General features: G+C 41.1%; 1 protein-coding gene across 2 annotated transcripts; it reads right to left on the reverse strand.

Annotated features, from left to right (window-relative positions):
- Positions 1-590: 590 nt before the first annotated feature.
- wdr90 (WD repeat domain 90) lies at positions 591-25,425 on the reverse strand. 2 transcript variants are annotated; one of them, XM_055057926.1, is made up of 43 exons: positions 25,190-25,425; positions 25,007-25,098; positions 23,947-24,123; positions 23,730-23,868; positions 23,267-23,437; positions 22,360-22,486; positions 21,713-21,774; positions 21,125-21,225; positions 20,875-21,033; positions 20,317-20,373; positions 20,169-20,234; positions 19,985-20,095; positions 19,045-19,190; positions 18,919-18,976; positions 18,484-18,602; positions 17,388-17,549; positions 17,172-17,302; positions 16,934-17,050; positions 15,799-16,034; positions 14,637-14,773; positions 14,421-14,551; positions 13,423-13,553; positions 12,665-12,826; positions 11,832-11,960; positions 10,893-11,026; positions 10,784-10,821; positions 10,561-10,674; positions 9,895-10,050; positions 9,719-9,801; positions 9,101-9,203; positions 8,335-8,456; positions 7,159-7,306; positions 6,874-7,058; positions 6,020-6,188; positions 5,822-5,942; positions 4,827-4,998; positions 4,128-4,250; positions 3,282-3,450; positions 2,988-3,118; positions 2,360-2,503; positions 1,823-1,939; positions 1,649-1,733; positions 591-855 (listed from the first exon to the last, which is right to left on the reverse strand). In XM_055057926.1, exons 1-43 carry the CDS (start codon positions 25,200-25,202, stop codon positions 698-700), a joined length of 5,406 nt encoding a protein of 1,801 aa, XP_054913901.1. In that variant the 5' UTR covers positions 25,203-25,425; the 3' UTR covers positions 591-697. The 2 variants fall into 2 exon arrangements, with proteins under 2 accessions (XP_054913901.1, XP_054913900.1); XM_055057925.1 differs by having other exon boundaries at positions 21,125-21,240.
- Between the last annotated feature and the right edge of the window lie 214 nt (positions 25,426-25,639).

Consider the following 25,639-nt stretch of genomic DNA (forward strand, 5'->3'; position numbering starts at 1 on the left):
CTGTAGCAATACTGGTAGATAAAGCAAAAAGTAGACAAATAAGAAATTATAATTATAATAACAAAGCTTAAATGAAAAACCAGCAGAATGTTGCAATTTGTTTATCCGATTAATCTTTGATGTAATCAATTAATTGATAACTAAAAATAATCGTTAGTTGCAGCCGTAGTTTTTGTTTTTTTCTTAAATTTTTTGTCATTTTATTTTTGGGTGTCAAAGTTAAAACCCCAGTTTCCAGCAGTCATTTGTCTAAAATTGTGAATTTTCATGATCCTTTTGGTCTCCCTCATAAAGGCCCATTTAAATACCTTTAGGTCGACAGTTGTAAGGAAATAAAATCTGAATATATTTGCAGGGCTGCCTCTGTAAAAATGGCTGACATGCTGCAGATGCAGTTTGGGCTCATAATAACAGCCAGCTGTCAGTTTCTAAAGCATTTAATGGATGATTGTGCTTCAGCAGGAACATTCACTCAGTTTATTCCAAGAATATTTGCTTTCATGTCATGAACTGCGCTGGTCTCCACAGAAACCACGATTCTAAGCCAAAGACCCGAACACTGAAACTGAGGAGCCACACAGCAGAATCTCTCCCATAAAAAGGCTTTATTTTTAAAACCGTACACGTAAAAATCTAAGAAGTCTGTGGAACAATAAAAACCGGAACAATAAACGGATAAATAAATGTACAGGTTGGGTCAGAGGCCCGGCACTGCCCAGAGCAGAACCTCGTCGTACGCGGTGGAGAAGAGAAGCGACCCGGACGGAGAGAAGCGGCACGTCTGCAGAGCGTCGCTGTGCTGCAGGAAGTCCTGGAACCGTCCGCTGGTCGACTTGATGAGCTTCAGGACTCGCTCTGATGGGAGGACAGGCATCACATCAAAAGGCTTTTTGTAGCAAGTCTAGGAAAAACCATCTCATCATTTCACAGTTTTAATCAGTCATGATACTCCTGGCATTAGGGATGAAACGATTCATCCTTTTCTTTTTTCTTGCTGTGTCGGCTTTTCGCTACACACACACTCATTGCCATAACACCTGACGCCACTTTATGTTTCAGGATTCAACACTTCAAAACGTTTCCACACAAAGAACAGAACATTCAGTCCGTTAGTTTCATGTTTTCAGGCTTGATGTTTATTTCACTGTCACTAATAAATGATCGTCTGAACACAGTGGTGATTGATCAGCTCATTTAAACACCTGATCTGCTGATGATCAGTCAGAGGTGGAGTTTATGTCGCCGTTTTTATATTTTTTAACTACATGTTACACAGCAGTAGGTGTGCTGTGTAACATGCAGGTGAAACACAGCACACCTACATGTTACGGTTGTCATAGTCAAGCTAGCTTAACTGACTTTCTTCCCTCTCCCTCGCCAGTGTTTTCTTAATTAAAACATTTTCCTGATCTTGCCATTTAGTTCTCATTGTGTTGACAATTAGTATCAAAGCACTGTACCCTTTTTTCTTTTATGTATTATGCAAATATTGACAATTTAACAGCTGAAACCAATGCTAGTCGTCGTTAGCCAGCAGCTTTTTGCCCTCCAACAGGGAGAGGCGTGACATCACGCTGGAGCTGGCCTACGGTTATTATGACAGTAATGGTCCCAAACTTGAGTCGCCATCTTTGTGACCAGTTCTCACCTTTGCACCCCACAGCTAGCAGGTGACCCCTGGGAGACAGGCTAATGCACGTGGCCCAGTGGGTCAGGGAAATCTTCTTAATGATCTGAGGTGAAGAAAACAAAACGTTTAACGATTATTCCTCCCAATCTGGACAGAGGAAAACAACGGGAGACAGGAAGTGAAGGGAGATACTTGTTTTTTAGTCAGGCTGTAGAAGGACAGCTCTTTCTCCAGGCCGTAGCCGGTGTAGAGCAGCAGGCTGTGGTCTGCTGGGTAGAAAGCAGCCAGGCAGGGCGGCAAACTGTCCTCCTGACACGTTGAGTGACAGATTGGGATTATTTACACTACAGAAATAAAATAAGAATCCAACCTAAACATGTGAAACTGCCTCCTGTCACTGCTGACGTTCACTCCAAACAGATAAATACTAAGAATGAAAACCAAACACTGACTTAAAATTTCTACATACATTTACTTTTAAAAATATGTGAAGGTCTAAAGAGTAATAAACCTTTATAAGGAACAGTTTGTCAGATAGTAACCAGAGGTTAGTGGTGGGTTTTTATTTATGGTTATAAATTTTTATTTCAATTAATGATGTTTAAACAATTAAACTGTCCAAATTGTTGGGATTTTTAATCATCAATAATGTGAAAATATGAATAAAATCAGTTATTATGTGTTTCAGTGAATCAGTAAAAGAAGTTAAAATAAAACCAGGAGCCGAACTTCGGAGCTGGGCGGAGCGGGAAACGACAGCCAGTCCAGCAGGTCACACTTCTCCTTGAACCAGTTGGTGGCCCAAACGCTGACCCGTCTGTCGGCGCCGGCAACCAGGACCATCTCGTTTCCTTCCAGTCCAAACCGCTTACACTGAGGACGACGAGAAACAGAGTTCAGCTGACGTCCAAAACCAATAAACTGCTTTTACAGTTTAACGCTGCTTGTTAAACCAGTTTTAACTTTAAATGTGGGAAGAGAGGCCAGATATTTACATACAGTGTGAATATTAGACAATAGATCAATAACTTATACTGCGATCGATACACAGCCACTACTAACAGATAACACATCTGATACGTTCAATATTTATCAGAATATTTAACGTTCAATATAACATCGCAGATCATTTGCTTCACCTCGCTCGCTCTTCGGTTGCCTAGCAACAACGTGTCAGGTAAACAGCAGTTTCAAACTTTGGTTACCTAGCAACGACCCAAAAGTCGCTCTGCTTTGATCCCGCCATCATGGAGTCAGACTGGTTCCAGTTCTCACCTGTTCGCTGTCAGACTGGTTCCAGTTCTCACCTGTCAGACTGGTTCCAGTTCTCACCTGTCAGACTGGTTCCAGTTCTCACCTGTTCGCTGACGCTCTGGATCGAGTTGATCGCTGCCCCTTTGTGATCCCTGATGACTCGAATCGTTACGCCGCTGATCGGGCTGCTGACGGCGACCAGACCCTTACTTCCTGCTGAGAGGATCACATGACCTGAGGGAGAGACAGAACCGTCACAAAGGAATCCGTTCGTTCGATTCGACCAAAAAGGACTCAGTTCCCAGGACTCCAGGACTTCCTGGGCCGGGGTGTGGACAGCGCTGCGTCCAGGTCGCTGTCGGCCGTGGTTAGTGAGCGTGACGCAGCGTTTTCTCACCGCTGGCTGAGTAAGTGATGGCGGTAATGGCTTCCTGATGAGGACGCAGCTTCATCTCCATCTCAGTGGAGGTCAGCTGGAAGATCCGGAGCGTCCCGTCGCCGTAGCCGGCGGCGATCCGCGAGCCGTCGCTGCTGGACAACGGACTCCAGGACAGACAGCCGCAGGCCTGAGCAGCACACGGGGCAAAGGTCAATGGAAGAATGAACAGAGAGCGAGTTCAGTGCAACCTACTGAACGTCCTCACAGATGTTTTATTGATATTGATCACGTGTTTATCGCAATATTATTATTGATTTATTGTCCAGGTATTGTTTCTCTGCGTTTTAATTCTTTCTGCTGGAGAATCACTGACATATTAGTTATGATACAAAAATATATTATTAAGCAATCATAAATAAAGTATCGTGAAACAACTAATAGACTTTTTATTCAAAGCAATACCTTGGACTTTACTGAATGTGGTGTAATAAAAGGAATGAGTAAAGTTCACATACAAACAAAATAAACATAAAACAAAAGCAAACAATAAAAGTAGTGAAGTATATTTACATGTTCAAAGGTATATTTACAAATTTTTGAGACATTGTATATATAAAAACACTGGAAATAATGTAAGAAATATTGACTTCAGAAATTATTTAAGTTAAGAGTGAAATGATTGATTGTAGTCTATGTTTATATTTAAATATAAATGTGAGTATTCGTGCTTGTTCATGTACTTTCACTACTGCAGAGTCGATGAGCCAAATCCTCTTTTGGCTCAGGATTATTGTTCTGTCCAGTTGTTGATGTGCCAGAGTGTCCTGACAGCAGCTGCATAACGAGCCGCTGACGTTCGCCCACCTGGTTGATGACCTGGAACTGGACCACCAGCTCCAAGCTGCCGGTCGACCAGACCCTCACGCTGCCGTCCTGGCTGCAGGTGGCGAAGCGGCTCTCGTCGTGGCTGAAGACGACGTCGTTGACCTGAACGGCGGAGCAGAGCGTCAACGGGGAGACGGGGTCATGTTGGCGGCACGAATCCTGAACTATGACCTCTGACCTTCTGCACGTTTTAGTTTTTCTATTTCCTGCTTATGAAACAATCCAAGTGCTTAAAAGAAGCAACCATATTTTGGTGAAAAGCTAAAGTTTAATGCCAGCCGAGCCCAGCCCCGTCACCTAGCAACACAAGCTGAGCTCCAGCATGACTGGTCAGCTGGTTTTCCAGATGCATACAGCTGTACAATGGCTGCTGGAAAAGACAAAGTGTTTTGTTGTTGACTTACCATCCAGAAACCACTTCCTGCTTTCTTGTTGATTGTGCAGGAGACTCCACTAATACTTTTCAAAGATGTGTGGCTGTCTAATCTGTGTAAACATTGAGTTGGGGGGCGTGGCCAACAGAAACTTATTTGGATTCAAAGTGACAGAGGCTCTACAGCTCATTCTGAGTGAAAATCTCATTCTGTGCAGAACATGTGATGAAGATGTTTTGTTTAGGCCACAGACCGATCCGAACCTGCTTCAGGAAGCGCGGCAGGTCGTCTCTATGAGGTTTACCTTTGCCCTGTGTCCGCTGACCAGGCGGATGATGCTGCTGTCTGACCAGTTGATGTACCAGAGCGTTCCCGCTGTGGTGCCAACGATGCCCATGTCCATGAAGTTATCGAAGGCCCCGCTGACCAACTTCCCATCCAGCACGACCTCCTGCTCCACCACGACCTTCGACACACTCGGGGTCACACGGACAAGAAAATCTGACGTCATCACTCCGTTTTTCACAGCTTCAAATAACACATTGATAAGGAGCTCCAGGTCAGAGAGGCCCCTTCACTGTCCACTTTTACAGCTCGTCTTAAAACCATCTGTTTTACTTGGCTTTCATCTCCAGCGAGATCTAGTTTGACATCGTATGTTTGTTTGTTTTAAACTTAAGAGTTTTTATTTGTTTTTATCTATTTTATGTGCAGTACTTTGCATCAGCTGTGGTTGTTCTAAAGTGCTTTATAAATAAAGTTGGTATGACGTAGTGAACAGGCGAAAGTCTGGAGGAAAAACACTGAACGAAGAGTCAGGCATGGTGGGGGCTGCCTTCTCTTGACACTGATGGAAAAGTTCTAGTTTCACCGGCAGATTTCTTCACTAAAAACATGAAAAAATGTCTTTTTATGAAATAACCTGCTAGTGGATATATAGTTGGGTCGCTAGGCAACCACGCCAATGAAACCAGAACGTTTTCGTCAATATTAATGAATTATTTAATTTGTTCTGTAAAGTTTCTTTTGAGTTAGTTTTGTCTTATTTCAAGTGAAGTAAAACATTTGTAGTAGAAACTAAAACTAAAATAATTAGTACTTTAGATTCTTTGTTTCGTTTTTCTGCCTGAAGCCATCAGGAGCGTTTTGAGTTACTTCTGTGAGCAAATTGTTCTGTAACGATGGAAAAACGGTGCAGATTCTAGAGCTAACAGGATCATTTCTTATCTGGATAGCAACGTTAGTTTGGTCCAGTTCAGATGAAATGCTGGGCAGATGGAAGGAAAAGCGACTCGTTACTCATTCATGCTGCAGGTCGTCTCAGCGAACTTCACGCCCTGAACCACTTCAATCTGCCATAACTGCAGGCGGCCGGTGGCGCCGCCCGTCAGCAGGCGATTCTCTCGACAAAGCAGAACTCCTGCAAAACAGTTTTCAACTCAACCAGGACAAAATGAAACGAGGAACCTGATATTACATGCCAGAACCATCTAGTACCGATTTCTCCCTCATCTGCTTTCCAGACCATGAAGCAGCGCTGCTTGTTCACGTCCCACGCACAAACATGTCCGCCGGCGGTGCTGGTTAACAGGAAGGAGTCCAGGTGGTAGCAGAGGGCGGTCAGCTCTACGTCGCCCACCTCTGGCGGCGCCGACACCCTGCAGGCCTATGGAGGCAAAGGAAGCAGAGCAAGACTTACAGAAAACTGGGGGAAAGAAAGCAGAAAAATAAATAAAACTAAAAAAGAACATTTAAAAATGGGTAGCACACAAAAAACACAAAAAAATTATAAAAAAGGAAATGAATTGCCCAAAAAAAATTTAATTAAAAAATGAGTATCTCAGAAATAAATAACATAAGAAATAACTAAAATTCATAATTCTTAAATTTACATCTAAAATAAGAAAAATTAAATAATTAAAAACTGAAAGGAAAAATAAATTTGTATAAAAAATGCAAATAACAATAGTTAAAATGAAAATAAAATAAGCATCTCAAAAACTAAAATAAAAAATAACTCAAGAAAGAATATTTACCCAAAAATTAAATAAATAAATGACAATAAAATTAATAAATATTTTAAAATAATTTAATTCAGAATATAAAATAATAACAATCTACAGAAGTAATAATGTGACATGGAAAAATAGAAATAGATCAAATTAACAAAAGATATGGGAAAAATAAATAATGAAAATATATCAAACTGATAATTTAAAAAGAGAAAAAAAAACAAAGAATCCCTAAAATAAATTAATACATAAAAACAAATAAATTAAATTAATAATCAGTAAAAAATAAAACAGGAATAAAAAGTAGCTAAATAAATGAATAAATGTTTGTGCGTTGACCTCGATGTCGGTGGCACGTGTGTGGATGAGGCAGAAGTGGATCCCTTCGCTCCCCACACAGGCCAACTGCCCGGCTGCTGCGGGGCTGAAGGCCGCGTCATGGACCGGCGCCGACATGCTGACGCTGCACAGCAACTGGACCGATGCCGAACTCCACAGCGCCAGAACCGGATCAGAGAAATCTCCTGTACGCCAAAACAATCTTTATTATTAAGAACATCAGGAGAAAACACACAGTTACAGCTGAACTTTGTGATCAGACACAATCCGATGAGTCTGACAGACCAACAGAGAGGAAGAAGAGGTCGTCTCTGGAGAAGGCAAGGCTCTGCACCGCCCCCTTGTGGTGGGAGGCGGTTCCGCGGCAGGTTGCGGTCTGAACGTCCCAGACGGAAACGAGGCTCCTGCTGCTGCCAGCGGCCGACACCAACGTCTGGACAAAACAAGATGGAGGACAGCTCAGCGACAACGCCAAATGTTCTGGAGTTTATCACAATACGCAGCGGATATCAACATAAACCAAACATTTACGCTCAGTTGAATGATATATTTACTCAGTTAGGACTGATTTAAACATTTAATCCATCATTTCATGTTTTTATTCTTGTGTTCTGCTTCACATTGTTGCTGTGAAAAGCAACAAATAAGCATCAAACAGGAAGCAGAAAATATTGGCTGATTACATCAGTGTAATTCAGGCTCTGCATGTTGAATGATTAAAGCAGGAATTGATCAAACGTACCCAGTTTAAATATTGTTGAAAAGGAAAACAAAATGGTTTCTGAAGTTTCCTCACTATCCAGAGTCTACATTTTAAATCAATCCACAGATATTAACAGTAAACATCCATCCATCCATCCAATAAACTGATTAATCGATTTGTCAATATGAATATGTAAATTTAAAAAAATATGTAAATTCAAAAAATGTTAATATTCTGTAAAGCTTTAATTTAAGTCTTTCAGAATATATAAAAACAAATAATTCATATTTTGAAATAAAAAAATAAATATTCCTTTAATGAATGCTTTGTAATTTGTAAAAATTTCTTAAAACAATGACTTATGTCTTTTTTAATATTCAGCAACCAACGATTTTCTTACTAATCAATTAATCTGATAGTAATAAATGTATTGGACCAAAACTCTGGTCCGGTTAATATTTCAGATTTTCCATTTAATTTAGCTTCTTTCATACAATATTAGAAATACATGAAAAACACACAAAGTTAATTTAAAAAAAATAATAAAATAAGCATTTTACATAATTATATTGCATTACATATTACATGTTAAAATTAGCCATTTTAAGCGTCTGAATACTTCAGTTACTGATTAATCAGTTACAAAATTAGTTGACAATTATTTCAATAATCGATTAATCGTGATTAATCGATTCTGCCCGAAGCCTTTTGAAACCCTGAACATTGAGCATCACAGCGTGGATAAAACGCAGAAGCACCTGAGCGTCATTAGAGATGGCCAGGCAGGAGATTTCCTCGCTGTGGCCCTGCAGGTGACTCTGGGTTCCCGTGTGGAGATGCTCCAGCACCACCAAGCCGCCGCAAGAGTACGCAAATAAACCTGCAGCACCAGAACACAATCACAAACATGTTCATCTTAAAGGGGCGGTGCGATGTGTTTTCTAGGTACAAAGTAACATTTTAGAGCACAATCAAGAGTCTGTTACCTCCAGTTGTAATATGAACACATATAAGAAATATGACTTAAAAGCAATTTCTTCCTGATTTAACACCTTGAAATTGGGCCTCTGTCTCTTTAAGAAACTCCTGCTCTTTCTGAAGCTCCGCCTCCAGGAAGTCATCCCAACATGGCTCCTCTATTAACCCTTCAATGTTTCCACCAGCGCTGCTCTGAGCAGCAGCTCCTATAACGAGCTCTGCAGATGGTTGCTAATTGCTGCTGACTAGTCTAAAGGAGCTGATGGGGGAGGAGCTGCGCCAGGAAGGCGGGGCTAGGTCCTCATATGAATGGTTGCCATGGAGATTGAAGGATTTTTCAAACATGCATGACGGAATCAAAGCAACACTACAGGTTTGGTTTTGATGAAGGTAAAATATTAAAACATGAAGGGAAGATTTAAAAAATGGGTCAAATTTAGAGAACACTGCCCCTTTAAGTTAAATAAACAATGCAGCCATTATCAGAGTTCATGGTTTCATGAATTAAAGTAAAGTTTGTCAGATGAAGATAAATCCTAAACTGACCTTGATCGGGGCTCCAGCCCATGTTGCCTCGGCCGTTGCCGTTGTAGCCAATCACTGCTTTCAGCTTTATGCCTCCATCTTGAGGTCGAGGAGTTGAAACGGACTGAATTAGCAAAATAACAAGTTAAATCTGTTATTTTTTTAAAGTATGTAACTTTCATTCTAATATTTTCTGTTTACATGTTTGTTGAAACTGTCACCATGTCATTACAGTCGTTATCAGAGCCAGGAGGCGGGCCTTAGCGCTGTCAATCACCCCTCAGAGCAGCTTTTTATTCCCCTGCTGCGCTCCCGCTAGCATAGCCTATCATGAATGCCAAAGCTAGTTAGTAAACAGTTTTCCTGTAACTATAAGTTGTTTCTCCCCCATTAGTACATTTGGCAGCGCATTCCTGAGGATGATTGACGGCGCTAGGCCCCTCCTCTTAGCTCTGTTAGTTTTTGGTTGATGTGTTTCTTCAAACAGCTATAGCAGCTCAGGGAGACGGGGAGGAGATTGATCTTTTCACAGATTATCTGTCTCGTATTAAACTCTAACAACAGTTTCAACAAATATGTAAAAAAACTTTTCTTTTTTTATAAAAGTTACAATGCAGCTGACTCTGGATAAATAGCTACCTGATCCAGAGACAAGGTTTTCAAACGGGGAGTAAAGTGCTTATAGCAGTTCGGATGGTCCGGTTTGTTCTGATCCAACTCCGCTGAAAACAAACGTTTACAATAAAAAGTTTCAATGTAACGTAATTAAAAATGTTCAGTTCCCAGGTGCAGATAAAAGGGACCGGAGGACTTACTGGTATCTGGTTCGTCTGATTCCACGGGAGAAGCGCTGTCCAAGTCGGTGACTTTGAGAAAGGAGACGACAGGTCTGTGGTCGGGGATCTGACTGGGACCGGTGGGTTGGACTGGTTTTGCTGGGTCGTCGTCACAAACCGACAGGTGACCCAAATCTGAGATAACATGCCCAGGTTCAAAACTAGGTGCAGAACTAATGCTTGAAAACCAGCATGTAAGGATTAGCACAGCTAATTGTTTAGTCCACTGATGGTGTGCATCAGTTGAATTTAGCGCATTAGCTCCTGCTAAATACCATGTTGACATAGCACATTAGCATTAATTCCTGCGATAGCACTTTAGCATTAGCTCCTGCTAAATACCATGTTGACATAGCACATTAGCATTAGCTCCTGCTAAATACCATGTTGACATAGCACATTAGCATTAGCTCCTGCGAAATACCATGTTGATATAGCGCTTTAGCATTAGCTCCTGCTAAATACCATGTTGACATAGCGCTTTAGCATTAGCGGAACCAATGTTGGTGATTAGCGTTTACTTTTAACGTAGCTAACCGTTTAGTTAGCAGTCCCCACCACTACTATCTGTAAATGAACTTGATTTATTGTGTGTTTAAAACAGTTTAGTCAGTTTAGTCAGATGGATAATGAAAACCAACATGCCTTCCTGAATCTCTGGGTCCATGGCGCTAACGTCCAGCTGCTGCTGTGAGGAGGGGAGCGGCGCCTCCTGCCGAGGCATCCCACCTGACAGCTGTGCTGCGTTCGCCTCACCGTCTGGATTGACAGAGGGAAGAAATTAACCCCATAAAGGATCCTTTCCACAATCAGGAGCTGCTACTTTAAGTCTAAAGTACAGTAATTTAGCACTAAGCCAAAGTCGTACCTGCTGTCCAAGAAAAGTAGCTCGCTCTACCCGGGGATCTGTAGGAGCAGGAGTTGGTTCTTCAGTACTGGAGATGAATCTGTAGCAGATGATCGGAGCGACGTCTTACCTCCTGCCAATTAAACATTCATCAGGCTCTGCCAGGAAGTCCCACAGGAAGATGGCGTCTCCCACGGAGACGACTCCGAGCTGGTCAGGGGTGAAGCTGACCTGGCGGATCGGCTGACTGTGGCCGATGTACATCTGGTACCAACAGGCATGTTTAATAAACATTCAATCAGAATCCATCAATTGCAGATGAAATGATGGTTTTTCTCAGAAACTACACTCAAATTCACAACATAAAAATAAAAAAAATAGAAATTTAATAAGAAAACTGATTATTATTTGTTCTGATTGTTGTTTTAATGTAATTAATTGTTTTTTAAAAACATGAAAAGCTCATAAAACATATAAAACTGAAACGATTCATCTTGATTAATCAATTACTGAATAATTAAATCAATCAATTACTGAATAATTAGAGTATTCACACTAAGACCAGTAATTTATCTAAAACTGAATAAAATATATGTATATTTTGCATTTAAGATAAATAATAAAAACTTTTGTAAATTTACCAGGTTCTGTAAAATAAAAACTCCTATTAAGCATTTTTGCTGTTCAATAATTTAATAAAAATAATAACCAGATGATTCTTACACTGAAACTTTTACATGATGATAAATATTTCAGCTGCAGATGCATCCTGCGATACAAATGATCAAATGTTTAAGAAAGGAAAACTGTTTTTGCATTTTAGGGAATAAAATGTTTATTTTATCACATAGAAATACATATTATGTGTTTATTTACATTTTTAAATGTATTTCTAATATTTTGGAAAATAAAAGTAAGTGGTTAAATTAAAAATCTACAGAAAGTATCCATGTTTTATCCAATTAATCGTCAGAATTATTGATCAACCCTCGCAATTATTGATTAATCAAATAATAGAGAATAATCCACAACCAAAACCACTGATTAAAACTATTGAATCCAAAGCTACCTGTGGCTTAACTTGGTTTGTCCTCTTGTAGTCCCACACTTTCACAGTGTTGTGTCCAGATGTGAGGAGGAAGCGGCTGTCTTCACTCACAGCCAGAGAGGAACAGGGACGCCTATGGACGTTGGACACCTGCAGAGACGGAAAAACTCCGGTATGAAGTCAAACGGACACCAAACGACTGCAAAAACACAAAGTATTTTAGTCTAGTTTCTAGTGCAGATATTTTATTACATTTACAATAAGACAAAACTAATTTACAGGAAACTTTAATTAGCATAGGAGCATGCTGCAAGTCAATAATTTCTTAATATTGATGGAAACGTTCTAGTTCCATTTGTAACAAGACATTTTTTCCATGTTAGAAGGGAAATAATCTGAGTGGATCTCAAACTGGGGAATTAACTGAAAAAAGCTTCAGTGTTTTGCTGAAAAGCTACTTGCAAGTTTATTTTGTTTTCAGTAAAACTAAACAAAATATTTGGTCAGATTTAGTTTTTGCAGTGATGCTGCCACAAAAAGTCCGTACCAAAAACAAAATAAACAAACACGCTGCAAGAAAACAAAATCTGACCAAGTAGTTTTTGTCCATTTTTAAAGTTACTTGTTAGTTTTATTTTATTTCAAGCATTCTAAGTTATTTGCATCAGAAACTGGATCAAAAAAACTTTTTTTGCAGAGTATTATGCATTTCCTTCCTCAAAACAGTTTTGAAAAAGTTTCCCTTTTCATCAATGAGGGTTTAGGTTTCAGTCACAGAAACAAAATGGCAGCAGCAGGATTAGTTACGTGATGTCTTACCAGAAACAATAAACACGGTAAATCACGGCGGTTACCTGTCTGAGCAGGCGGCCCGTCTTGGTGCTGATCCACAGGATTTTGTTCGCAGACGTAGCGACGAGTAAATGTTCAGCCGAAGCCGGAGAGAAGCGGACCTTCAGCGCTGCGTCCAGATCGGGGCCTTCTGCGTCCAAAACGCTGATATCAACATGCAGCAGCTGCAGAAAGCAACACGTTCAGGCTCAGTTCAGGCTCAGTTCAGGCTCAGCAGCGTCAAACTCTTTTTACTTTGGGAAATATTGAGATTATGGGTTCTTAAAGGGCCAGCAGCGGTGGGACGCACAAACCCAAAAGCAAACCGTTAAAACTTCAGGAAACAGCTTCCTCTGCTCTGAGGACAGTTAATATAATACTGAACATCATTTCACATTGATTTGGCAGAACACATATAAAGATTACGGAAGAATATTACTGCCACTGGAAAGAAAAGAATTCTACATTTTTTTTCAGAATTTTGAAATTTTTTCTCAGAATTCTGCCTTTGTTAGAGAAAAACAGAAAGTTTTGAAAATATGATTTCTTTATTTTGCATCTGACATCTTTGTAAGTAGATTTTGATATACAATTCCCAGTTTTGTTCAAATTTAATTCATTCTTGAATTGTGGTTGGTGAATCAGTCCACGAGCCACAAATGGCCCCCGGACCACATTTTGAACCCCTTAGTATGAGAGGGAGACTGGGAAACAATTTAAATAAGGCAATTACTCATTTTGGTTTCATTAAGCAGAGGAAGGGGGTCAAAGGTCAGATTACCTCGTTCAGAGAGCGCGCGTCAGCCACGGTGATGATGTGCGGCGTCGGACCAACAAACGCCAGCCGGCTGCTGTCGCCGCTGACCGCCAGAGCGTCTGGAGCGCGCTCAGTGCCTTGGGCCACAACGTTGCCTGCAAACATGGAGTTCATGTTCAGCAGCAGCAGGAAATCATGAAAACTGATCCTGACATAACGAGTTTAAAGCCACGGTTTGAATCAAGAGATGCAGAGAAGTAGAACTGTAATGTAAAGGTAGATTTAGAGAAAATTACAAACAATCGTCCCAAGACTTAAAGCTTCCTCATTTCTGAGAATCCTTGACAGATTTGCTTCTAACGATCAAACATAACCTAAACCAATCTTTACTTCCTGATTTAAAAAATAAACTTTTGTCTGGAAATCTCTTCTTCCCAAAATGATGGTTATTGCATTTTAGACAATAAAATGTTTATTTTTTCATTTAAAAAATGGATTTAATTATTTGTAAATTTTTGATGTATCTTATATAAAAAAACCTCCTGTGGTTGAATGAAAAACCTGCAGGATGTTTGTATCTGATTAATCAACAAAAATTATGGATTACCAAAGTAATCATTAGTCGCAGCCTTTTTTTGACAATAAAGCCAAATTTTGGAGGAATAAAGTGGTGAAAACTTTTAACAGGCCCAGTCGGATCATTCGTTATAGTATTTGTGTGACTGAAGAGGCGAACGCTTCTTGTTGGGTTTGAGTCTTTTGTTTCCAGTTATTATTCTGTAAATAATGACATTTTTAAAGCAAAGCTGCATTAAAATTATAAACATCAATTGAAGACTCCTACATGGGTATATCAGCTGTTCTGTCTTGTGTTCAAATAAAGAGTTACGAAAATAAAATCCTCCTCGTTCGTCATTGTGTGATATTTAAAAGTATTCCTGAATCTGAGCTTGTGATTTCAGTCTTTGTGTGTCTGAAGGAAGTGATGTAATGAAGTGATCCAGGAGCGATGGCATGCATACATGTCACTCTGATCACGCTGTGATCCTCCTCTGAGGCGTCATGAAGCGCCAGAGAGCCCTCAGAGTCTGCGCTGTACATCAAGTCTCCGTCTGGCGAGAAGGCCAGACCGATCACCTCCCCTCTGTGCTTCCTACGAGGAAAACAGAACCGTAACAGAACTGTGACGCCGTCTGTCTGAGCCAGCTGCTGTCAGCGGACGTGGGAAAGCTGCGTACTTATGCTCGGCCAACAGCCTGGCACTGGAAATGTCAAACACTCTGACGGTTCCGGAGGAGAAGCCGCAGGCGAAGGTTGACTCGTGTGGATGAAATGCCACGGAGCGTGGGTTGTCCATCGACACAAAATCATACAACTGCAGGACGAAAAACACACAAAACTCAGCTGATGTACAGGACGGAGGCGACCTGTCTGCCTCCTTCAAAGGTTATGATAGATCTATGGCCTATACAAAACATGCTCACTATCTTTTGTCCCCATTTTGACTGTTTTAGGGCTTCTGTCACTTTAAATCCAAATATATTATTCTCATTTTATCTCTGCTTTATTCTCATGTCTCCTCATCATTTTATTTATGCATTTATTTATTTAAGTATGATCCCAACACTGTAACAGTACAGCAAACAGAGCAGCAAAATCAGCTGCAACAAATGTGCTGCAACTCTGCCGGGGTTGCTAGGTAACTCTGCCGGGGTTGCTAGGTAACTCTGCCTGGGTTGCTAGGTAACTCTGCTGGGGTTGCTAGGTAACTCTGCCGGGGTTGCTAGGCAACTCTGCCGGGGTTGCTAGGTAACTCTGCCGGGGTTGCTAGGTAACTCTGCCGAGGTTGCTAGGTAACTCTGCCGGGGTTGCTAGGTAACTCTCCCGGGGTTGCTAGGTAACTCTGCCGGGGTTGCTAGGTAATCCAAACGATTCAGTGCTCGTTGACAACAACTGGGTTTTTGAAATTGCTCACTTTCCAGACACTAATAAATATTAAATTATTGCCAAAAAACAGCAGATGTGAAAAAGGAAAATCAATTTCATATCAATTTGACAGGCCAAAAATTAGATTAATAAACACAAAGGGAGTGTCAGTTCTAATTTCAGTTTGTTTTATAAAAGTACAATAAAGTTCCAGCTGTAATTTTTCTCCTTTAATTACCATTTTTATTAAATTCATTTAACAAAAAAATCCTGTTTTAATTATCTCATTAGTTTTAGTTAATTATAGTAACAATTGCCTATAGAAGTCAAAGCTTTCAGTGTCTGTTTCCATTAATTGGAGTCACTTTGAGAAAACAGACGTCAGCATGAGGAGATTGGTGTATTTCATGGAGTTTCCTGATATTTTCATGACTGTAAATTGAAAATAAAACTTTAAGTCGGCGGCCGGCTGACCTGCTGTAAGGAATCCTTGTCCCACACGCGCACCGTTCCGTCGGCCGAGGCGGTTGTCAGGTGGCGCCGGATGCCGTCCACGCTGAAGCCCAGCACCTCGTCGGTGTGCGACCTCATCAGAGTGTTGTAGGCGCGGCTGCTCACGTCCAGGTAGCCCAGGTTTCCGGAGAAGGTGGCCGCCAGAACCTGCTGGTTGTCGAACGACACCGACACCACGGCCACCGGGCCTTCGTGCTCTGGAAGACAACGGACCGGCCAGGTTTGGACTGAAACACTTCATGTTCAAAAAACCCAACAGAGAAACTTTTAGCATCAGTTTTTGTTTATCCTATCATCTGCAATAAAAATCCACAACAATCTAAAATCTAGTCCTATGAAATGCACCTGTGGCTTTGTAGTTTCTTTTCACTGTGTTTTCTGTGCTGCAGTCAGGAATCTCTTGAGGTTTTTAAACTCAAAGGGTTTTTTACCCCGATAAAATAAAGGCTAGAAACCAGACAAATGGGAGATTCATGCATATGTATTTCATGGACTATTTATTTAATTAATTTTGCCACCTCTAGCCCTCCATACTCGATAATTTCTTTCACCTATAGATTGAATCAAACATTGATTTAATAAAACATTCCCACCCATAATGATAAGAGTCACCTGAACTATGGATGCCCCGATATAAAAATTTGGGCCGATATCCGATATTAATATTGTATGATGATCAATATTTACTGATATTATATTTATTTCTCTACTGTTTTGACACCTTTGGCAAAACGACCAGAAACTGTTAGCAACGAGATGGAAATAAATATCAGTCGTTATTATTGGCCCACTTTTATTCACCGTGCCGATACCAATATGTTAAAAAATGACAAATATCAGCCGATACTGATGTTGGTGGCGATATATTGTGAATCCCTAACCTGAACCGTCGGGTTGACTGTTTCAATGCAATGAGAAAATGTCAATCGCAGCATGGATGAAATGACAGTTTGCAGAGCTGGACCTGTGGGGAACGGTGAGCTCACTGCAGGTAGAACCGTTCCCCCCCCGCCCCCCTGCCGACCCGCCCTGCCTACCCGCCCTGCCTACCCCCCGCCCGCCCGCCCGCCCCCCCCTGCCGACCCGCCCTGCCTACCCGCCTCCAAAATGACAGCAGAGAAATCGAGGGTCCAGAGCCGAAGGAAGCCGTCCTCGGTGCCGGTGGCGCAGAACGACGAAGACACGCTGATGCTGTTGATGGGAATCCCTGGACCTGAGACACAAACAAACACTGAGCTGCACGATTCACACCCAACACTGGGAATCTGTGAAACCAGATTTCACAGAGAGACATATTTGGTTAAACACAGAAAGCCCTGCGCGGTTCAACCCACCGGTGTTGAAGGTCCATTTCTCTCTGCGTTCTGCATGCTGCTGCTGTGCAGGCAACAACCGCCTCGCGTTTCTAACCATCACTCTGCTGTAGTCGATCTCCAAAATATGGCCGCTTCGAGTGCTGGCGAATCTGAGCCAGGAGGAGAAACGACAAAACGCCTTCAGAGGGAAAACTGTCCCGGACTCGCACCAGCAACAGCAGCGACGTCACTCACAGCGTTCGGTGGTCGACCGGCTGGTCAGAGGCGTCGCCCTGCTGGAACGCCACGTCGGTGAAGTCCAGGGAGTGAAAGTCGCCCAGGCAGACCGGGCAGGACCGCAGCAACCCGTTCCGGACCCGCCACAGACGGACGTTCTCTCGGCCGCACGACACCATCCTGACGACGAATCAGCTCAGGTTGGCACATCAACGCCACTCAACAAAACTCAGAGAGGCTTTAATGACGCAACATTACCCTCAACGCCTGAGATTCTAAAGTTACTGCGATAAATGACAAGATTTCTCTCTTTAGACCATTTTCTAGTCAAATTCAAATGATGCAGGAACACATTTTCAACGATCAATCAATCTTAACTTTGAATGAACATTTAACACTGGAAAACATTTAAAATATTCAACACGAATAAACAAAACAACAGAAACAACAAATAAGATTGATTATAAAGTCTCTGTAAACACAGGAAATAAAAAAATAAGGAATAATGCAAAAGGAAACTATTGAGTTTGTTTTAATTTATCATGTGATTCATTGATTGATTGATTAACTGCGGCAGGTCTTACTGAAAGTGTTTATTCTTTTAAAGCATCTGGGTTTTATTTTAATGCACGATGGTTTTCCTCACTTTAGGTTAATCTATAGCATAAATGGAAAGAACAAAAAAAATTATCCTTTATTTACAGACGCGGTGGAATGTGATGCTCAAGATCTCGCTTGCTAACAAAGACTAGCATTGTTTTTAGCTGTTATCAACATAACGCGATAAATCATAAATGTACCCGAAATGTAAATAAAAAATGTACCCAGTGCTTTGCTCCTAATTGTCAACACTAAGACAAGCAGATAACAAGGTCAGGAAAAAGTTTTAATTAAGAAAAACGAAGTAGGTCATCTATGCTAGCTTGACTATGATGACCATAACATGTAGATGTGCTGCAGAATTTGTTGTGTTTCGGTTCAGTTGAAAAATAAATAAAAAGGCGGGCGACACACCAACTCTGACAGCTCATCAATAATCAGTTAGCTAATCAATAACTGCTCTGTTAGCTTAGCTAATAGCAACAGCAGTAAGCAGCAGGAATAAGCAGGATACCTCGTGTCATCAAAGAAAGTGACCTTCATGGTGGCAATGTCCACATCTGTGTGCGCTTTGGCCAAGATGGTTCCCTCTCCTCCTTTAGAGGCGTTTAGCGTGTTCCACACCACCACCATCTGAGAAACACAGATAATACCGAAACAAAACGCAAACGAGTCGACGTTACCAGCTATTCACAGAATTACTCCTCCTGTCAAACTTGTTGCTCTGTAAATTTTGTTAGAGGGGGTCTAACTGTTCAAAATATGTATGTGTATCTTTAAAACTGCTAAAATGACAAAGAACGAATTAAAAAAAAAAGTCTGTTTTTCATTCAGTGGGAAGAAAATTGAGAAATTTTACTCAAGAGGAGAGATACTTCAAAATGAAAATGAATGTAACTAATTTCTGCTCATTGTGTGAAGAAGCTCTTTGCAGAAATAACCTGCTCACCGTTTTATTGTGTCGGTCCTTCCCCACGCCACAGAGGATGCCGCCTCCATAGGAGAAACTTCAGGGCAGAACGAGGTTAAAAAGAGGAGAATACAGGAAGCTGAAGCTGTTCAGGTCTGAACTCACCTGAGACAGGACAGAGAATGAGCGTGAGCCCTGAACATGGACAGGCAGGTTCCTGCGCTGTAGTCCCACAGCCGCACCACGCTGTTGCTGCCTCTCTGCGCCGACGCCAGGACAGTCGTACTGCCGTTAAAGGTCAGCGCAGAAATCTGCAGACAGAAGATACAGGAAATCAGTCCGTCCATCCATCATTATCCATCCTTACAGATTTAACAACTCTTTAAATCTGGCTACTGTTTTTCTTTAAAACAACTAAAAACAAATGTAGCAAATTACTTCCAAAAAAGTAACAAATTTAGCAACTTTTTACAAAATTTAGCATTAAATAGTAAACAAAACAGACAAGTGATAAATCTGGCAACTTTTATACTTTTATGCTTTTTGCAAAAGAGGAATAAATTTAGCAACTTTTTCACGAGATCAATCTAGTGACTTCTTTTCTATAAAAGCAACTAACAACAAATTTAGCAACTTTTCCAGAAAAAAACAGATGCTGACAAATGTAGAGACTTTTTTCCAAAAGGCTACTAGCAACAAATCTGGCAACATTTTTCCAGAAAAAAAAGGTCGTAGTGACAAATTTAGCAACTTTTCTCCAAAAGTAACTTTCTGGAAAACTTGAGTTTTTTCCAAAACTCGGCTAGCAAGCAACAAATTCAGAAACGTTTTTGCAAAAGACAAATTGGTCGGAGACAAATCTATAAATGTAGTTCCAAAAACTGAACACGGGGCCAAGCGACGTAGCATCAGCTAAGCTGCACCGTTGGAACCAATGGGACAATTCACCTGCAGTACCATAGTTCAATCAAAAGAGGGCAGCACTGAGTTTTAGGACAAATATTGCAGATTTAAACAAATTCACACAGAACACAGGCGCCTAGCGAACCAGTTCAGTTTATCTGGGAAAAGCAAACTGATTTAGGGCTTAGCTGAAATAAAGTACCTTATCCGTGTGGCCGATGAAGAATCTTTGCTCGCGGGACAGAATCTTCATAGAAACAATGATCGCGTGGCACGGATAAACCACTTCCTCCCCTGATTGGCTCCACAAGGCCTGTAGGACGGAAAGCCTCTGCCACTAAACCTCTAAATTAAATCAGATTTCATTTGAAAAGCAATTATCATACGTCTCCAGCGGTGGCTCCTCCAAAGCCGATGATCCGGCTGAGCCGCAGGATCGGGTCGGGCAGCAGCTTCCAACGCAGAGCGCGACAGGAAAAGACGTTTTACATTAAAGTATTTAGTCACTGAGGAAGTGCTTCTGTACCAACATACCTGCTGCTCACTCTCTTTGACCGAGGCCACAGGAAGTGACTCTGAGGCGCAAAACACCTGGAGAACACAGATCAGGTCCATTTAAATCACTTCACCGCAGATTTCCTTAATGTTTAGACTTATTTCAGAGCAAAGTTCAGTTCAGGAATGTCAAACTCGTTTTTATTTTGGGAAATATTAATATTATCAATGTCTTGATAAAACCCACAAACAAACTTCTAAAATTTGAGTCAGTGTTAAATAATTCTGACATCGTTACACATGGATGCAGTTTGGCAGAATTCCCCTTGAACCTATGGAACAATATTACTGCCACTAAAAAAAAAGTCTCACTTCAGTCTTCTGAAGTCAAAAGTCAGAATTGTGAGAAAATGTGAGAATTTTCTCACAATTCTGAAAGTTTTTTTTTTCAAATTCTGAATTTTTCTCAGAATTAATTTTTCCCCCCCAGAATTCTTATTTTTTTCAAAATCTTTTTTCTCCATTATTACGACTTTTGATGTTAGAAGATTAAAGTCAGAGTAAGTGTGACAGCTGCGATGCAGCATGGAGCATCACCTCGTCTCCGCTGCTGCCTCCGTGCGGCCTGAGAGCGACTTGGGGTCGCGCGTACACATGAACCCCCGCGTCGCGGCTCAGCGGGCCGTCCCCCTCCATCGAGTCAGACGGACTCAACTCGGGAACACTGGACAACACGGACGTTCGATTCCTCGGGAGCTGACAAGACGAAACGAAGAATGCAACAATGTTTAGATTCTTCTTTTGTCAGAAAACAAAAACTAAATGTAAGGGTTTGAATCGGCTTTACGAGTTTTGAGGCGTCGATCGGCTGACAGATAGAAACTCGGTGTTGAACCGGGCCGCTGATTCTGGCGGCACCAGGCTCGTTTTTCTGGCATGAAGGAGTTCCTGGAAAGAAATTAACTGGACATCATATTAGTGTTTTAAGAGTTTTTACAATTATTACAAGAAAAGTACAAATATCATCTTTCTTGTGGGCTGAACTCTGGACTGAGCTGCATTTATCCGTCGGTACAAAACCCGTTTCAGGAGAAATGAAAACCCGACGCAAGTCAAGATAAAAATTAGGCTTTTTGTTCAGGAAAACATAAAATGAACTCATTATTCCAATTTGAGTAATTTTGTGAGAGCAAACAGCATCACAACATTTAGTTATGACCAGACAAAAAGCAAACGGCACAGAACCTTTCGGTCAGAACCTTTTCTGATCCAATTGGACCTGCAGAGACTGATGGCAAGGCCTGGTGATTTCAACCAATTCCAGGAAAACTATGGCTGCCACCGTTTCTGATCGCTCCACACGTTGGCTTGTTTGAGAAAGAAAAGCTTTTCTGAGAGTCTGAGGCTCGTTTTGTGAAATAATGTGTTTATTTACCAGCCGCTGGATCCGGTTTCTGAATGGAGTCAAAGGGAAGTTTAGTCCCATCAGAGGGAAACCTGCAGAGCAAAACAACATCATTTAATTCCTTTTGCAGTCTCGATATGAACGGCTGAGCTACTGGTGTCATAAAGACCTTTTTAAAGACCACCTGTTATGATTCTTTAGCGGGTTAGGATCGGTCTGTGGCCTATACAAAACATGTTCATAACATTAATAATTAATAGATAATCACATTTCAGCTCCGTTCAATGAGCTGCTTTTAGGTGTCCTGTCACTTTAAATCCAAATAAGCTGCTGCTGGCCACGCCCCCAATTCATCGTTTACGTAAAAACGTAAACAGATGTGCAGTTATACAACTGTGTCTTTGAAAAGCAGAAGTGCCGTCTCCTGCACAACCAACCAGAACGTAGCAGGTGGTTTCTGGATGATAAGTCAACAATAAAACACTTGTCTTTTCCAGCAGCCATTGTACAGCGGGAAAAACCAGCTGACTGAACATGCGAGGGATCAGATTGGGTTGCTAGGTAACGGCGCATTGCCCTTTGAGATACCATACCATATCAAAATGATGTTAGAAGACGTTAGAAGCCTCCATACCATATCAACATGGTACTGGTGAAAGCGGTTCAGAGTTTCATACTTGATGTGATCATAAAAGTCATTCCAGAAGCCTCCTTTCGGCACCGGGAAGGACATCTCTCTGGGAATCGGACCCGTTCCCCGTGAGGAGGACAGACCTCGGAGCTTCGCCTCATTGAAGGTCATTGCTGTGGAGGGAAATTGAGAAAGTTCTGGTTGGTGAACTGACTGCAGTTTTCAGGCTGATGACCGATTTTTAAAAAAATCTAAACTTCTGATTCTGATATATTTGTTTTTTAAATTCCTGTCTGGTGCTTTAAGATAAGATTTGGAAGCATCACATTAGAAATTGTCGATGGAAATGTTAATATTACAAATGATTTTGCAAACAACTAATGTGCTTTTGTGCCGTACCAAAAGCACAAAAGCCAGAACATTTCCAGTTCAAGCTTCAAGTTGGGAGGCGAGGATTCTCCATTTTGTGCTCCATGCTAGTTAGCAAACACTGCTTTCTGTTTATTATAGTCGAGCGTAGCGTTAGCATAACCTGGCTATGAAATTGTGAAAGTTTGCATGAGTTTGGATAGAAACAAAGCAGTAAACATGTTTCCATCAATATTGTTATGCAATGCATTAGAAACTATTATTAATGGAAAAATGGAAAATAACCATCTCAATTTCGGAAACACATTCGCAGAATTGGTTGTGAACTTTTCCATCCACTGGAGGCTCTGTGCCTTACCAGAGGCATGAAGTGAATTGGAAGGTTAGGCTTTTTATAGGTTGATGATCATCCTAGTTTCACAGGGCCAACAGTAATCAGTATATCTTGGAAATGTTTTTTTCTTATTTTAACATGATGCCACTCTGAGTTCCTGACACAATGAAAACCCTTCAGTGTTTCTTTATAGTCTGTCAGTGAAGTAAAGCTCGGATAGGAACTGTTCCCTTGGCGGTTTGGCTCTCACCCGGGTCCAGCAGCAGGTCGCTGGTGAACATGTTCTTCACGGCCATGTTGGCGCAGAGCTTGACGCTCTTCAGGTGAGTATAGTGCCGGTTGAGGTAGAAGCTGAGCGTGGAGCAGAGGTCGATCATCAGGCAGGTCCAACGCGCCGAGGCCGGAGCCGGACCCACCAGACCTGCAGCACACAACAAACACTGCAAAAACAAACTGGACCTGCAACTGGGACCCACTGAGCTCAGTGTTTTCTGCTTCATAGCAAAAGTATTCACCTTTGATCACATGTCAACAACAAAATATTATGCGTTTTATTTGTTTCTATCAGATTGTAACATAACGGCTCATTTTCCAGACACCAAAAAACAGCTGGTTGTCTTTTTAAGAGCTTGGAAAACAAAAGGTTTCCTGTAATTATTGATTAATTGAAGAACACCTGAAGGAAACCTTCAAGGAGGGAACATTAATTTTACCTTGCCTTGCTGACCTCGAGGTTTTTTCGTAAACCGAATCCTTCGCAGCTCCACAGAGGAAGGGAAACTGGAGCCAAGTAGCCGTGGACTTGAACTCCTTGAACATGTTGGAAAAGGAGATCCGGACCGCCTGGCCCTCCTGCAGCACACAGTGACCAGAACACGAGTTACATCCACAGCCAAACCCGGACCTAACCGCCGCGGTTAGCTGCGCTACCTCCACGGCGACGTCCAGGTGGACCATGAAGTATTTTCCAGGCGTGGGTCTGAACAGAAGGTAGAAGTATCGACCGGTCAGGCCCAGAGTCTGGTTGCTGCTTTTGGGAACGAGGATGTAGCTGTTGGTGGGAACTGGACCTTTGATCAAAAACACCGGACACCTCAGAGTCCGGTCCTGCAAAACAGTCAAACACAACCTGAGTTTCATCTGAGGATTAACATAAAGCATCTTTTTAATTTTCACAGGAAAGTCGACTAAAAGCTAAAGACCAGAGCTAAAGCTAAAGCTAACGATGTTCTAAAAGATGTTTAGAGACCAAACATGCCGAATTTAGTTTGGGAGTCCATTTTCAACTCTTTTGTTTTATTTAAACAGTCAATAAACGCTTGATCATTTGCATCAAAGGATGAATCTGCAACTAAAAAATTCTCCTTCTGCTGGACTGGAGATCATTGAAATGTGGGATTGATCAGGACATTAATTACTGATTAACTGATTAATAACTACCATCGTGTTTTTTTACTGAATTTTAGCCAAGTGAAGATATAAATGCAATTTTAGAAGAACAACACAACAAATATTTTCTTTACCAAGATTTTTCTTATTTCATTTTAATCTCATAATAAATATTGGGGACACCCATCCATTATAATTGGCAACATTGTAAAAGAAATCTCTTATTTTCGTTGCTGAGAATATGCTAAAATTTTACTTTAAAAAATTGGAAAATAATAAGCCCAATCGTTAAATGACTGTAAACAGTAAGGGGAAAAAATAACACTTTGTTTTATTTATTCTTGTTTAGGCAAAAGAAAAATAATTTGCAATGATATTTTTGAGTCTTGTAATTGGGGGAAAATTAAAATTTTGGGCTCTGAATAATTTCAACTTTGGGAATTTGGCAAAAACTCTGGACACAATTGTTGCTTTTTAACAGAATTTGTTATATTAAATAACAATTTCATCCTGGATAGAAAACCAGGGTTAGAAAAAACAATTTAAAATGCCCTATAAATGAAAGCAAACTGTAGAGAGTCTGTGATTTAGGTTTATTTACCATAGAAGAAGACACATCTCCAGCTTTGGCCGACCTTCTCCATTCCTCAACTTTAACATGTTTGAAAATGTTCACGTAAGGATTCTGCCAACCTGCACGAATCACAGCCACAGCATCACACAGGGCAGCTTACACAACACTAAATTAGCGACACTAATCAAGCAAGACGTGTTTCAGCCTTACCTGTCGAGGCCATTGAAGGATGCTTGAAATCAACAGTCAACCTGTTGATTTTTAGCTAGCAAACAAACAGCCGGTCAGTAGAAGAAGCGGGTAAAAAGCTCATTATCCTATTAGCCCACATAAATAATATTTATGTTTTTATAAAAATAAATATATTTCCAGCTTTTTGGACGCGCTTCGGGTAACTTTTCTTCACTGGTTTCAGCGTTTATTTCTCTCTTCCCGCTTCAGTCTGCGCCGTCTCCAACGACAACAACGTTAGCTTCACGTCATGACGCAGCGCCCAAGGGAACTCTGGGTAGTGATGTTTATAAAGCTAAACAAACACCAATCACATTTCAAGACACAAAAATGATATTAAAGTCAGAGTAGTAGCACCGCTTATACTTATTTTTCTGAAGTAAAAGTGAAAAGTATTCATCCAAGTAATTACTGAAGTAAAAGTACAAA

Source organism: Poeciliopsis prolifica, unplaced genomic scaffold (genome assembly GCF_027474105.1).
Source record: "Poeciliopsis prolifica strain line A6 unplaced genomic scaffold, Auburn_PproV2 SCAFFOLD049, whole genome shotgun sequence".
Classification (NCBI taxonomy): domain Eukaryota; kingdom Metazoa; phylum Chordata; class Actinopteri; order Cyprinodontiformes; family Poeciliidae; genus Poeciliopsis; species Poeciliopsis prolifica.